Genomic DNA, 12,948 nt, shown 5'->3' with positions numbered 1-12,948 from the left:
GAAATATGGACGTTCCTGCATCAGTACAGTCTCCCTGCTCGCCAAAGAACTGTTCCTTTTCTATTCCTCTTTTGGATTGTTCTCTGTCTGCTTCCAAAGTATTTCCCCTTCCTTGCCCTTTGGAGGCTGCTAAACCAGAAATTGTATGTTCTAGGAAAAAATTGTTGTCCAATTCTTCTGTAGGGTCGAATGATCCTTGCTCCAGTCAGCCTTCTCTAATGCCTATTATGTCGAATTTAGAAATCCCTACTGATGCTTTGATTTTATATGATGTTTTATCTCCTCCAGTTGCCTCCCCTAATCCTAATCTTTTACCCCTTTCACATACATCCCTTTTTCCTACTTGTATTATTAAGAAAAGTTCTTTAACTGACTCTTTTCGTTTAATTGATGTAACTTCCCAATATCCCCCACCTCTAAATTTTGATTTTATTGGTTCTAGTATGTTAAATAATACTGTAAGTAACAATTTTACATCTGGACTTCCTTTAGATACCCAGAACACCTCCCCTATTCCAACTATAACTCAGCTAGAGGTTTCTTATGATCCTCAAGTTTCTCCTAAAAGTTATACTGCTCCTTCCTCTCCTTTTTGACTAACTAATTGTTGTTGTTCTTCCTTGCATAATGTTATGACTATTACTTTAATCTCATGGAACATTTCGGGGTGGTCCAGAAAAGCTTCAGATAAAGATTTCATCTGTTATCTGAAAACTTTTGATGTAATTTTATTTCAAGAGACATGGTCTTTGTCTTCTCCGACCATCCCTGGTTATGTTCCCTATCATTTACCTGCTTTCAAAACCAATATCTTGGGACGTCCACGTGTTGGACTCTGTTGTTTTGTAAAGTTATCATTACCTTTCTCCTTTTCTCATATTCTAATTCAATCTGTGTACTTTCAAATCTTTCTTTTACAGATTAATTTTTTAAAGATTTTGTTGTTTAATGTGTATATCCCCCCTGCTGCTATTACTCTTTCCAATCTATGGGAATCTCTTGAAAGAGGATAATTTAAAAGCTTTTCCTTCTGCTCTGTTGATAATAATAGGGGACCTTAATACTAGAATAGGCCCCAGTAATACTGCGCTCGCTCAACATATGAATTGGTTCTCGGATGACCAAATCCCTCCTTGGTTTCATTTTCCAAGGGCTTCCAAAGATTTATCCTTTAATAGTTATGCTGCTTCCTTTATTGATCTATGTGCTTCTGCTAATGTAGTTATATTAGATGGCTCTAGAGGTAATGATTCCTCAGGAGAGTTTACCCATTTTTCAGTGAGAGACCCGAGCGTTATTGATTATGCCCTTGTTTCCCCTGATCTCTTACCTTTTCTCTCTGACTTCTCAGTGGGCCATTGTTCTGAGGGAGATCATCTTCCACTTTTATTAACATTTTCTTTTCCCCATGATGTCCCTCATTCTTCTTCACTTTCTGTTAACCCCAGTCGATCTTATAAATGGTCTTCTATTTCACAACAAGCTTTCTCTCAGTGGACTTGTCTCCCGGAGATTACTGTTCTTATTAGTAATCTTTTTTTCCTTTCTTCCCCATCCTCAGCTATAAGAGATTATAATGTTTTAATTGATTCTCTAGTTAATTTTCTTAGTTCCTCTAGTCCCTCTCAGCCATCCAGGGCTCGTTTTAACCATAATTCTTGGTTTGATGCTGATTGTTGGCAATTAAAGAAACAAATACGCTCCCTTTTTTTTCATTCGCTCTCATCCAATCCCATCATTTTTAAGAGATTACTTTTATTTACGCAGATCATGCTATGATTTATTTGATGAGAAAAGACATCAGTATGCCCTGCGTAAGTGGGATCAATTATATTCTGCAATTATTTCTCATAACCATAAGGCCTTTTGGTCTTTAGTCTCCAGATCAACCCGCTCAGTCTCAAATTTGTTTCCATCTATTTCTGCAGCTACTTGGGTTGACTTTTTAAAAAAAAAATTCTCATCTCTGACTCCAATTTATTCCTCCAATAATGTTTCATAGGATCTTTTGGAATGGCCTCCAATTTCCCCTGATGAAATACATGAGTTAATTCTTTCTTTAAAACCCGGTAAAGCTCCTGGGCCCGATAACATTTTGAATGAGACTTTGACTAATAATCCCAAATGGTGGGCTGAACCACTTGCATCTTTTTTTACTTTGGTTAATACCACCGGTCGTTTTCCCAATGCCTGGTTGTCATCCATTCTTATTCCAGTTTATAAAAAAGGTGACCCTTCATTACCTTCAAATTATCGCCCAATAAGTTTATTATCTAATATTGGGAAATTGTATTCAAAGTACCTTTTAACAAAACTTTCTCCCTGGGCAATTTCTAAAAACCTCCCTGGAAAGGAACAGATTGGTTTTCGGGCAGGAGCTTCTACCCTTGATCATATTTTTACATTGACTCATTTAGCCGAGAAGTATTTCATTTATAATAAAGTTAACCTTTTTGTTGCTTTTGTTGATCTCCAAGGTGCTTTTGATTCTGTGAACAGAGACCTTTTGTAGTCCAAACTACTCAAATGGGGAATAGATCTGCGCTTATTATTCTTGTTATGCCAATTACATTCCCAGAATTTTTGTCAGGTTCGGATTCCAAATTCTAATACTCTCACTGACAGATTCCCTATTCACAATGGTGTTCGTCAGGGTTGTATTCTTGCTCCTTTATTATTTAATTTATTTTTATCCAATTTACCTTCTTTTCTTTCTTCTTCTACTCATTCTATTCCGGTTTTAAATGGGGTCCCTGTCTTTACTCTTTTATATGCAGATGGTGCAGTATTATTATCCTTAACTAAATCGGGACTACGCTGCATCTTGGCTACATTTCGGGAGTACTGTACACTTAATGACCTAACAATTAATTCGAACAAAACTCAAATTATGGTGTTTTCCCGCTCTTGGTCCCCTATAACATGGACGATAGGTCCAAACATATATAAACAAGTCCAGTCTTATAAATATTTAGGTCTTACTTTTCATTATAAACTTTCTTGGTCTCTTCATAAGAAAGCTATCATTTCGTCTCTTTCCCCCCAACTTAAAGCAATATTAAAAATTTTTTACAATGAAGGTAATCAGTATGTTCCCGCTGCTATCCAGATTTTTCAGTCCAAAATTCTTTCTCATTTGTTCTATGGTGCCCCAATTTGGATTAAAGCAATTAATAAGGATATTGACCAGACTGCAGCATCTTTTTTTCGCAGAATTCTAGGGATCCCAAATTTAATTCATGTCTCCACAATTATCCTAGAATTAGGTATTCATTTACCAACAACTACAGCCTGGTTACTCACCTTTAAATATTGGCTTAAAAAGGAACCTGAATGAGTGTTTAAAAACAATTTATTTGATTTGTTAAGAGATTCTTATTCTTCTCCTTGGTTTCGGTTGATAGAAAATAAACTTGTTTCTCTTGATCTCTCATTAGAATCCTTGGCAGGTATGAGTCTTACAAGAGCATATTCGTTGATAAAAGACAAGCTCTTAGCATTTGAATTCAATTATCTAAGTATTAACTTAACCCTATTTGTTCCCCTCTTTCTTTTGGCTTGGCCCCATCTTTTAATCATGCATCAAATTATTTTTATACATTAACCAACCCGTTACATAGGCGAGCCTTTATGTTAGCTTGTTTTAACATTTTCCCCTCGGCAGTTCATTCTGGCCGTTTTTTTTAACATTCCACGGGAGAAAAGGCTCTGTCTCCTTTGTCATGAGTCGCTTGATTTTTTGTTTCATATACTCTTTCTTTGTCCAGTACACCTTGACATTCATAATCATTACCTAAATTCTTGGATTTCCTCTGACTTAACCCTTTCTGATATTACTCTCTCCAGGTTCATGAGTGATGTTTGTGACTCTTTAACTGCAGCTGTTGCTGGTTATTTATCCGAGATTCTTAAAATAACGTTGTCAGAATTTAAATAATTCTGGTATTTTGTTTTAAATTGTTGGGTTGTTATGCAAATTGTTATGACAATTGTAAAGTATAAGTGTTAATTGTGTTATGTTGATATGCCAATAAAGGTTTCAGAAAGAAAGAACTCCCCTTCTTCTAAACTGGCTAGAAATAACATCTAAAATTTATCCTGAACATCTGACCCCTTATCTCACCAGAAGGATAGCACATCTAACCAGGTAAAGGCCGAAAAGGATGGTATCCTTTGATGTCATCTTGGATGAGCTGTTGCCCATGACAAGTCCAATGTAAATCTAACCACCACCACCACCACCCCTGAAAAAAGGCTTTGCAGAACACCCAGTAGCAAGTGACTAGGCTTCTTTTTATTTATTTATTTATTTATTTATTTATTTATTTATTTATAAATTCATGCTGTTTTTCCACTATGAAGACTCTGAAAGCAGCCACTTGCTGCTTGTGGTGTGTGAGGCTTATCAATCTCTATTAACAGTTTTCTCTTTCTTTCTTGACAGGTTTGGAGCTAGTGATCAGCTCAGATTTACCAGAAGAAGCAATGGGCTGAGTGAATGGCTTGAGGCATGAACTCGGAACATCCAGTCCCTGAATGTGGCCAGCCATGTTCCCATGGAGACCACAGCCTTGGACAAGGCTTTGTCGTTGGTCTAGCCCGTTTGTTCAGTTCCTGGCTTTGACTGTTATAACGTTTGGTGTGCTGGCTCCATTGACTTGCCAACAGCTCCTCCACTCCTATTTCTTTGTGCGCCCCTGGTACCTGAATCCAATGAGTCAAGACTTCCTGAAACAAAACCAAGAGGAGGGCCTGAGTGCCCTCCATTACTTCGAGAGCCTGCAGCAGCCAAATTCATCTGAGAAGATGTCCAGCCAAGCCAATCAACCTTGGGTGCTGATTACCATCATCACAGTGCAGAGGCGTCCTGAATTCCACTATGTCCTTCAGGTAGCATCCCGCTTCCACCGCCTCCTCCAGGATTGTGGCCCTCCTTGCCAGCAGCATTATCAGATCTTGCTCTGTAATGTGGAAGCAGATCCCAGTAGCCACTGGGATGCCAGGCTGCTCGCCAAGTTCTTTGCTGTGGTGGACCACTATGGTGACCACCACCATTTGGACTTCTCACTAAACCAGTTTGAGAAAGAGAAGCGGGATTACGCCTACTGCCTTGAGAAGTCACTTGAGGCCTATAATCCACAGTATGTGCTGCTGGTGGAAGACGATGCCGTCCCGGAGGAGGAGATCTTTCCAGTACTGCATCACCTGTTGCAGATGAGGTTCTCAAAGCCCCACCTCCAAGATGCCCTTTATGTGAAGCTCTACCACCCTGAGAGACTACAGCATTATATCAACCCGGAGCCCATGAGGATCTTAGAGTGGATTGGGATCGGCATGTTTCTGGGGTCCCTGCTGGGCTCTGCATATGCCTGGGCATCCAGCCGCTCTGCCCTCAGTTGGTCTATTATTGGTTTTTTTGCCCTGTATAGCATGCTGCTGGTAGAACTGGTGGGGCGCCATTATCTCTTGGAGCTTCGCCGCTTGGCCCCTCCACTCTACAATGTCGTGCCCGTGACTGAGTGCTGCACTCCTGCCATGCTCTTCTCGGCCCCTTCTGCGCAACGTGTCTTGGGTTACCTGAAGGAACTGCGCTGTCGCCCAGGCTTTGCCAAAGATACGGCCCTTTACTCACTATTGCGTACAAAGGGCGAGAGGGCTTTTGTGGTGGAGCCCAACCTGGTCAGGCATGTGGGGATGTTCTCTAGTCTCAGGATGAATGGCCACCCAAAACTGCTTTGATTCTTCAAGGCTGATTAAGAGCTGAAACAGATGAGCAGAAGCCCCATGTAATGTCTCCAGTGCTGGTCCGTATCATTTTAAAAGATAGGTTGGGGGTTGGGTTTAAATGCTTCTTCACACACATTACACTCCAAGCACACAAAAGTGGCATATGGTTTTAGATTAGTCTCTTTTGGACATGCTAGCTTTCTATGGATTTGTAATGCATAGGGCATGCGTGGGATAAAAAAAAAATCAGTATCACGCTCTCTATATGAAATGGCATAGTCAAGCAAAGGGTGTGTCTTGTGGGGCTTTTATTCATCTGTTGTTGCTCTATCTTGTGGAGATAAGCAACAAGAATTCATGAAGCACTGTGGCTGGCCAGAGAGATCACAAGTGGTGCTTTACAGTTAGACCTGGCCCAAGTTGAACAGGCCGTCTAAGTGGCACCAAATTCTGCCACTCCGTCGTGTGTGTGTGTCCCCCCCCCCCACAACTGTGCAATACTGTAGCCCATCACTACTGTGTACCCTTTGGGCACCTAATGCCACCACTGCCTTCCTTGTCCTCTCTGATTTGGAAAACCCAGAAAGCGGGCTGAAAAAGAAGGGTATGGTGGGGAGAGCAGATGCTAGTTAAAAGCATCTTTCTGGAGATATTCTCAGCTATTGCCTCCCTTCCCCTGAATAACATCCTGCAGGAAGAGGAGGGAAAGAAAGTAGAGGGTGAACTTGGACGTTCTCTCTCTCTCTCTTTTAACTGATTGGGTCCTATTGAAGAGAGAGGGTGAGTGCCCAGCATGAAGGCAGTGATGACAGCACAATTCTGTTTCTATTGGAACAGGATCATAGAAGCCTCCTGCCTTCTCCTCCAGCTCTGTTCTCACAATTCCTTGGTCATGGTAGCGAGGTGGGAGTAAGTGTCACTGCTGAACCTATCCTCTTTCTTGCTTGCTCTTAGAAGAGGATTGGAGCATTTAGTGAAGAACTGGGTGAGCAGCAGGTTAATGGAGGTGACAGGCACAAATGGGAGAGTCTAGCCACATTTCTGCCTTCCTAACCTGCTGCTCAACCAACCATCTCCCCAGCTTCATGGCTGGGCTGGCCCTGTTTACAACCTTTTAAAAATAGTTGGTTTAAAAGGAGTATGTGTGGTGCATGAGTATTTTAAAGAGTGACTTTCCTGTCATTGAGAGGAGCTAGTTGTCTAGTAGACAAAACTAGTTGTCTAGACTAGTTGACTAGCAGAGGAACTAGTAGACAAAATATTTTACAAATGCCTTATATATCAAAGACAAATAGCCCTTTTCAGCAAAGAGGGACACTCTATCATTGTCCTTTCTGCATGAATCACACCCAATAGAAGACTCAGCATTGCTTTCGGTCAAAGCCAATTTGTAAATTTGCTCACATGTGCACTCCTTTCACAGGAATGCACCATTTGAAAGGGAGAGGCCACAATGTGAATGTAAAAATGTCTTGCACACTGGGAAGCAGGCCAGATTGCCACAGTGGCTCTAAGATCTGAATAGGTCTGTTTATCTTTGTATTCTTGTTCTATCCCCTCCCATCTTTCTCACACACTCTGCACTGTGATACACTTTTCTCGTGAGACGTGAAATCTTAGGTATATTTCTCTCCAAATGCCCACCACCCCCATCAATCACTTGGTTTTTGGAAGATGTCAACCACCAACCATTAATACTGACAGGAAGGTGAGTACCTTTGGAAATATAGCAAAAATAAGAATTCTTACTTTTTCTCACATACCTTCTTAATTTGCCATCCCCTGCACTAGGTGCTAGTCTACATGACCTCCATCTTACTTGTCCTCAGTCACTGTCTTCTGAACAAGCACAAGTGCCTTCTACATACACAGCTTTTGAGAAGAGCTTCAGGCTTCTTTTGCCCCCTGAGAATCTCTGTGAATAGCAAGCTTTTTTTCCCCTCTCTTGTACTGCTTTCTTGACGATGAGCTGTGGGAGCTCGTATGTCATTAAAGAATGTTTTTTGTTGTTGTTTAAATCCTCCTTCCCTGTATGGGACTGGGATTAGCCGATTTGCACTCATACTGTTTTTACTGCAGACTTCTTAATTTAGAAAAGGTAGAGCTTAACCTCCCAGCTACAGAGAGCTTTAGTTAGAAACGCATGTGGCATCATAGTATATCACTAAGAAATGTTAGGGACAATATTTGAAGGTGGAGGGGGGGGGGAAACAACACAATTTAGAGTGGGGTGGAGTGTTGTCCCCTCCTTAGTCTCATTCTGTGGTTGTTCCAAACTGGAAGTGTGAAGCAGATCAGAGCTGATAGCTGATCACAGTCCAATTATAGACAGCCACTCCTAAACTGCTCAGGAGTGGATGGGCAGCCACTCCTAAACTGCCTAGAGGAGTAGTGACTCCAAACTGGCTACCAATGCATCCTATGGGCTTTGGGTAGTGCCAGCATCTCCTCGTGGGAAGAGGACATTCGTCCCCTTCCCCTGGGGAAAGGCTCAAGTCCCGCAATGGGGCTACTCAAGTCTGCACCAGCTAGTTTGCCAGTGCAGAGTTGAGAGGCTCCCTGTTGGGCTGGGAGGCCCAACGAGGATGCTGGATCCGATGGAGCAGAGCTCCATCAGTCCTGCCTCCCCCCACCCTGACCAACCTCTCCACTGCCTACAGCTCGTCCCTTGCTCTGGACAGTGAACGGTCGGCTGATGCTGGCTCAGCGCAGACTGGTGCTGAGTTAACGCTGAATGTCACGGGTGTGCCTTATGGCACGTTTGTGACACTCAGCAGCAGCTGGTGCTGAGAGTTCAGGATCGGGCCCTGATTTGCCAGTGGACAACTGGTAGTACAAAATGAGAAGAGTTTCATGGTGCTACCAGCACTGCCTCTATGATGTTTCTCAGGTCACCATATGTTCTCTGGCAGAGGATGAAAGGGATTAGCTCATCCTTCTCTTCCTCCCTTTGGGCCTAAGGGAGGACGTGAAAGACGAGAGAATCTGCTAGTTAGCCTGTGGAGAAAATTTTGCTGAAGGACGATGGGTTTCTAGGCTGGGGGAAAAAATGTAGGCTGCACCTGCCTGCCTGATCCTGGGAATGAAATGGGGGGGGGGGAGAGAAGTGGGAACCCAGAAGCAAGGAAGGGTTAGCAGGAAACCCCTGTGACAATTCCAAAGGGAGGGGTTTAAGGGGGACCGGCTGTTGTGCCTATTGTGGAGAGCCTCCCTGAAAGGAAGATGAACCAGAGTCAGAGATTAAAACACCAGCCTTATCCTCCTGTGATTATGTAAAGGGTTCAGGGAGCTATCTTTTTTGTTCGCACTTCCCTGGAAAGCAGCCTACACGTGGATGGTGGTTTGTAATCATAATGAAAAAGTGATGGTGCGCTCTCTCTCTCTCTCTCTCTCTCTCTCTCTCTCTCTCTCTCTCTCTCTCTCTCTCCTTGTTTCTCACCCAGCAGCTTCCAACATAATCTGTGGATCCATTTGAATGGGTGTGAAATGCTGCAAAAACAATATGTTACTTTCTGGCAGAGCTGTTCGGCACCCTAGCCGAGAGTGTCTGCGGAAAACATGTCACCACACATTAGCGCCCAGCATGTGGCAAAATGTTCTGTACCAGTTGGCAGGAAGATACAGGCACCCAATTTATCAGTGCCTGAGAGAGCATAGCCCCATGGTAGTGTAGGCAACTACATGGACTCCCCAAGAATCCTAAATGCACAGAAGTAAGAGAATCAAAGGGCCAAGTAACATAGCTGGCTAGAATGGCAGGGGGCTGATTTAAGCATTGCAGCCTCCTGCAGAGGCTGTCAGATGTCAGCTCTATGTGGCAGCCATACTTGTTTTTCTGACTGCTCAGTCTTTTTCCTTGTCATGCTGAAGCATGGAGGCACGTGTTGCGGGAGTACAGCGGGACTCCATCCGGAGGCCAGCTTGAGGTAGTAGGCCCTCTGATGGCCTGTGGGTCTCCTTAGCCCTGTGGCAGCTATTTAGCTGGCATAGGTCCAAGGAGACCCAGGGGCAAACCAGGCTGGTCAGGAATATGGGGATAAGATCCATATTCCACTGAGACCCGCTCCCTCCTGCCCATTCCCTGCCCCTGCCCTCCTCTATCTATGCAGAAACTCCCCCTGCCCACAGAATGCCCCTCACCAAGTTACCTGCCCTTGTGAGGACTGCACCAATACAGTTCTGATGCTGCTACCGCTTTCTGGTGGCGGCTCGGACTGACCCAGCAGTAGCGCACTCCGTAAACGGTCGCAGACCCTTTTACAACAGCAGGATGTGTGTCCTGCTGTCACAACTCACAGATAAGATTCAGTCATAAACCATCCCACCTCATGTGCCAGCCCATTGCCATAGAGAACCTCCACAGCAGCAGCCACCAGACACATGCAGCAATTGAGTGGAAGTGTTCCATGCTCTCTCGTGCTCTTGCAATATGCTGGCAGAGTACAAGCCTGGAAGTCCTTGCTTCAGATTTTCCTTCCGTCACCAATGAGCAAGTGTGCAGTAGGCAAAGTGCTCTTCTTCAACCCTTTGAGGCAAGTTGCTTTTTCTCCTCTGAGCTTCAGCCCCTTCCTTCTGACCTATCTTGCAGGGCTATTGTAAGAATGATGAAGATAATGTATGTGGAGTACGTTATACACTTGAAATGTGCTAAGTAAATGCTAAGGGTAATAATTGTTGTTCTGACACCTGTATTAAGAGGGTTACAGGCAGTTTACCCTCCACAACAAACACAGCACTGCCATGTGAATGTGGTTTTCAGCAGCATGAAAACCACCCCCATGGGATTCATCCCCATGGGATGCAACTATGGTTGCAAAATAAAAGTTCATCTGATCAAGGAGATCTGATGCAATTGGCAGTTCCTGCCCCGATCCTTTTGCCCACATCCCCTACCTGCAGTAGCAAGTTTTTGCCATAGGGAGAGGAAGGGCGGGAGCGACTGCAGCTACTTCCTCAATGGAGTGATCAGTGCAGCTGAGACAAACCTTTAGTCTGGGGGGTTGTCATTTAGTTTTCATGTATGGCTGAAAACATACAGTTTTCAGCCATATGAACTGACTGAATGAATGTGAAATGGAATGGACTTCGTTAGCCTTTGAACTAAGCCCTTAGTGAGCCTTGCCTGCTTTCAGCTGATAGAGAATGAGTTCTTGCTTTGTACATAAATTGTTTCCCATGTTTTATATTTTCAGGACTTTAGGCCCAGCAGCAGGAAAAAAAAATTAAAAATATTATTTTACTTATCTGAACCCATATCAAAACAGGCTTATTGAATGCTGTTGACTTGCAACCAAAGATATTATTTTACAGACCCTGCTGTTTGTCCCCTGGAATCTGTTTGTTGCCACATGAGAAATGCATCACTGACCACAAGGGGTTGCTGTAATATAGAAGCATGTCAGCTCAAAGGCTGCAGCAATTTAAATTCTAAATAAAATGAGATTATTTTGCATAATGATTATTGTCTGAAGGAGGTAGATGTACCTGGCCAGTTCAAAGTCCCTCATTTGCAAGTTCAGAGAGAATGCAACCTCAAAGATGATATTTGAGACAGGCCCCCCCTTCATAATACTTTGACAGTGATCTCACATATTCCATGTAGCATCTTTTACAAGACAAATGCATCCCATTTTGAAGTCTACCAGCATTGGTGGTTGGCTACTCCTAGGGTGATCTGATGCAATGTAGTCTGAACTTTTGTGGGTTTTTAAAGAGTTGGTGTTTTGTAATGTAATGATTTCAGATTTTTATTATAAAGTGGTTTGATAGCAAATTGTGTCAGTGTTCTTCTTCATAGGATTATTTAAAATATTTATACCCCACCCTTTAGTGCCAATTCTCCCAGGGTGGCTAACAGAAATTGGATGAAAACAAGGCCGGTTCAGACACTATGTCCAGCTGCAGCAGACTGCCCAAACTAGCCCTAGAAGTGGTTCCAACGCTACTTCATATGGGATGGTTTGGATGTTCCCAGCCCCCATAAATATGCTGTGTTCAGTTGTGCCTGTTGGGAGGTTTCCTGATCGGTCATGTTATTATTGGAAATGAAAGTGAAGTTGTCTAAAAGTTGAAATGAGTGTGCTGGATTGAAATGCATCCAGCACTTCAATGGATTGGAAGTGCATCTTGACTTGCCATGTGAAACAGTTGTATAAATACATTGAAAGGTGGAGTGGTGGGACTGGCAGAGGCCTCCTTCACCAGATCCTACCCTCTGTGTCTGGCTGAAAAGCCCAACACAGAGTTTCTCAAGTGCCAGCAAAATAACCTGGGATGGGGCCTTAGCAATGCAAAATAGCATTGTGGGGCCTGGGGCTTTCCTCAGGGGGAGGAGATAAAAGTTCCCTTCCTCCAAGGAGACCTCCAGTGGTTTCCCAGCACCCATGGGATACAGTGGTCCCCATTTTGGAGCCGCTGTTCCTCTGGGCTCCAGGAAGAATAGGATTGGGCTGTTAAGTCCTGGGCCCTTCATGCTCAGCCCCAGATATTACAGCTGCAAAATTTTGTATCCAAAGGCTGGTGCACCAGGAGATCTTGTGCTTCTCAGCATAGAGCCCCATCCTCTCACACCTGGTGTCTACTCTGGACTACTTCTGAAGCAGAACTCTCAGTCAACAAAACCTTTATTAGGCATAAACATTTGATGGGTGAAGACTGTACAGAAACCGTAGAGAGAATAGAAAAAGAACTCTCATAAGTGGCACCAAGCTTTGAGAAGTAGACCCATTCTAATAAGAAGTATTAAAGGACTAAGAATTAAATGCCCAGTCAGGTGGATTTTCAAGCTGGGATCGAGACTGTAGAGAAGAGAAGAGAAGAGAAGAGAAGAGAAGAGTTTTTATAAAACCCTTTTGGAGTTTATTATTTTGGAGTTTTTTTTTTCTTATAAAACTCTACTGTGTGTGGGACAGAAGAAAGACAGTCTCGTTTTTTGTTGTGTTGAAAAAGCTTTTTTCTCCTTTCCCTGAGCATATCAGTTGTGTTTACCATCTCTTTTGGGAAGTGAGAAGTTTGTTATGGTTACAATACTTTGTTTAAGTTACCAACATTAATAATAGAATTAAACTAAAAGGTTGCTTGTTGAGCTTTTTGCATAAAGGAGTATACAGATATCTGGTGGCAAATTAAGATAACTACTTGTGAAGTGTTACAGATTGGAACACCTGTGGAAATTTAAGATCATTACCTGAGGATTGTGAAAGATTGAGATTTTTAAAGGGA

The 12,948-nt window shown here is 43.0% G+C and overlaps 1 protein-coding gene across 1 annotated transcript; it reads left to right on the top strand.

Moving 5' to 3' along the window:
* The first annotated feature begins 4,548 nt into the window (after window positions 1–4,548).
* PGAP4 (post-GPI attachment to proteins GalNAc transferase 4) lies at window positions 4,549–5,739 on the top strand. Its single transcript, XM_066612622.1, has one exon. It carries the CDS (start codon window positions 4,549–4,551, stop codon window positions 5,737–5,739), a length of 1,191 nt encoding a protein of 396 aa, XP_066468719.1.
* The last annotated feature ends 7,209 nt before the right edge of the window (window positions 5,740–12,948 follow it).

Source organism: Tiliqua scincoides, chromosome 2 (genome assembly GCF_035046505.1).
Source record: "Tiliqua scincoides isolate rTilSci1 chromosome 2, rTilSci1.hap2, whole genome shotgun sequence".
NCBI classification, from domain to species: domain Eukaryota; kingdom Metazoa; phylum Chordata; class Lepidosauria; order Squamata; family Scincidae; genus Tiliqua; species Tiliqua scincoides.
The sequence above is the reverse complement of the archived record's forward strand: the minus strand, read 5'-3'. Positions and strand labels throughout refer to the sequence as shown.

Coding starts and splice junctions, on each gene's coding strand:
- PGAP4 (XM_066612622.1), top strand. CDS start 4,549: ATGTTCCCATGGAGACCACAGCCTTGGACAAGGCTTTGTCGTTGGTCT.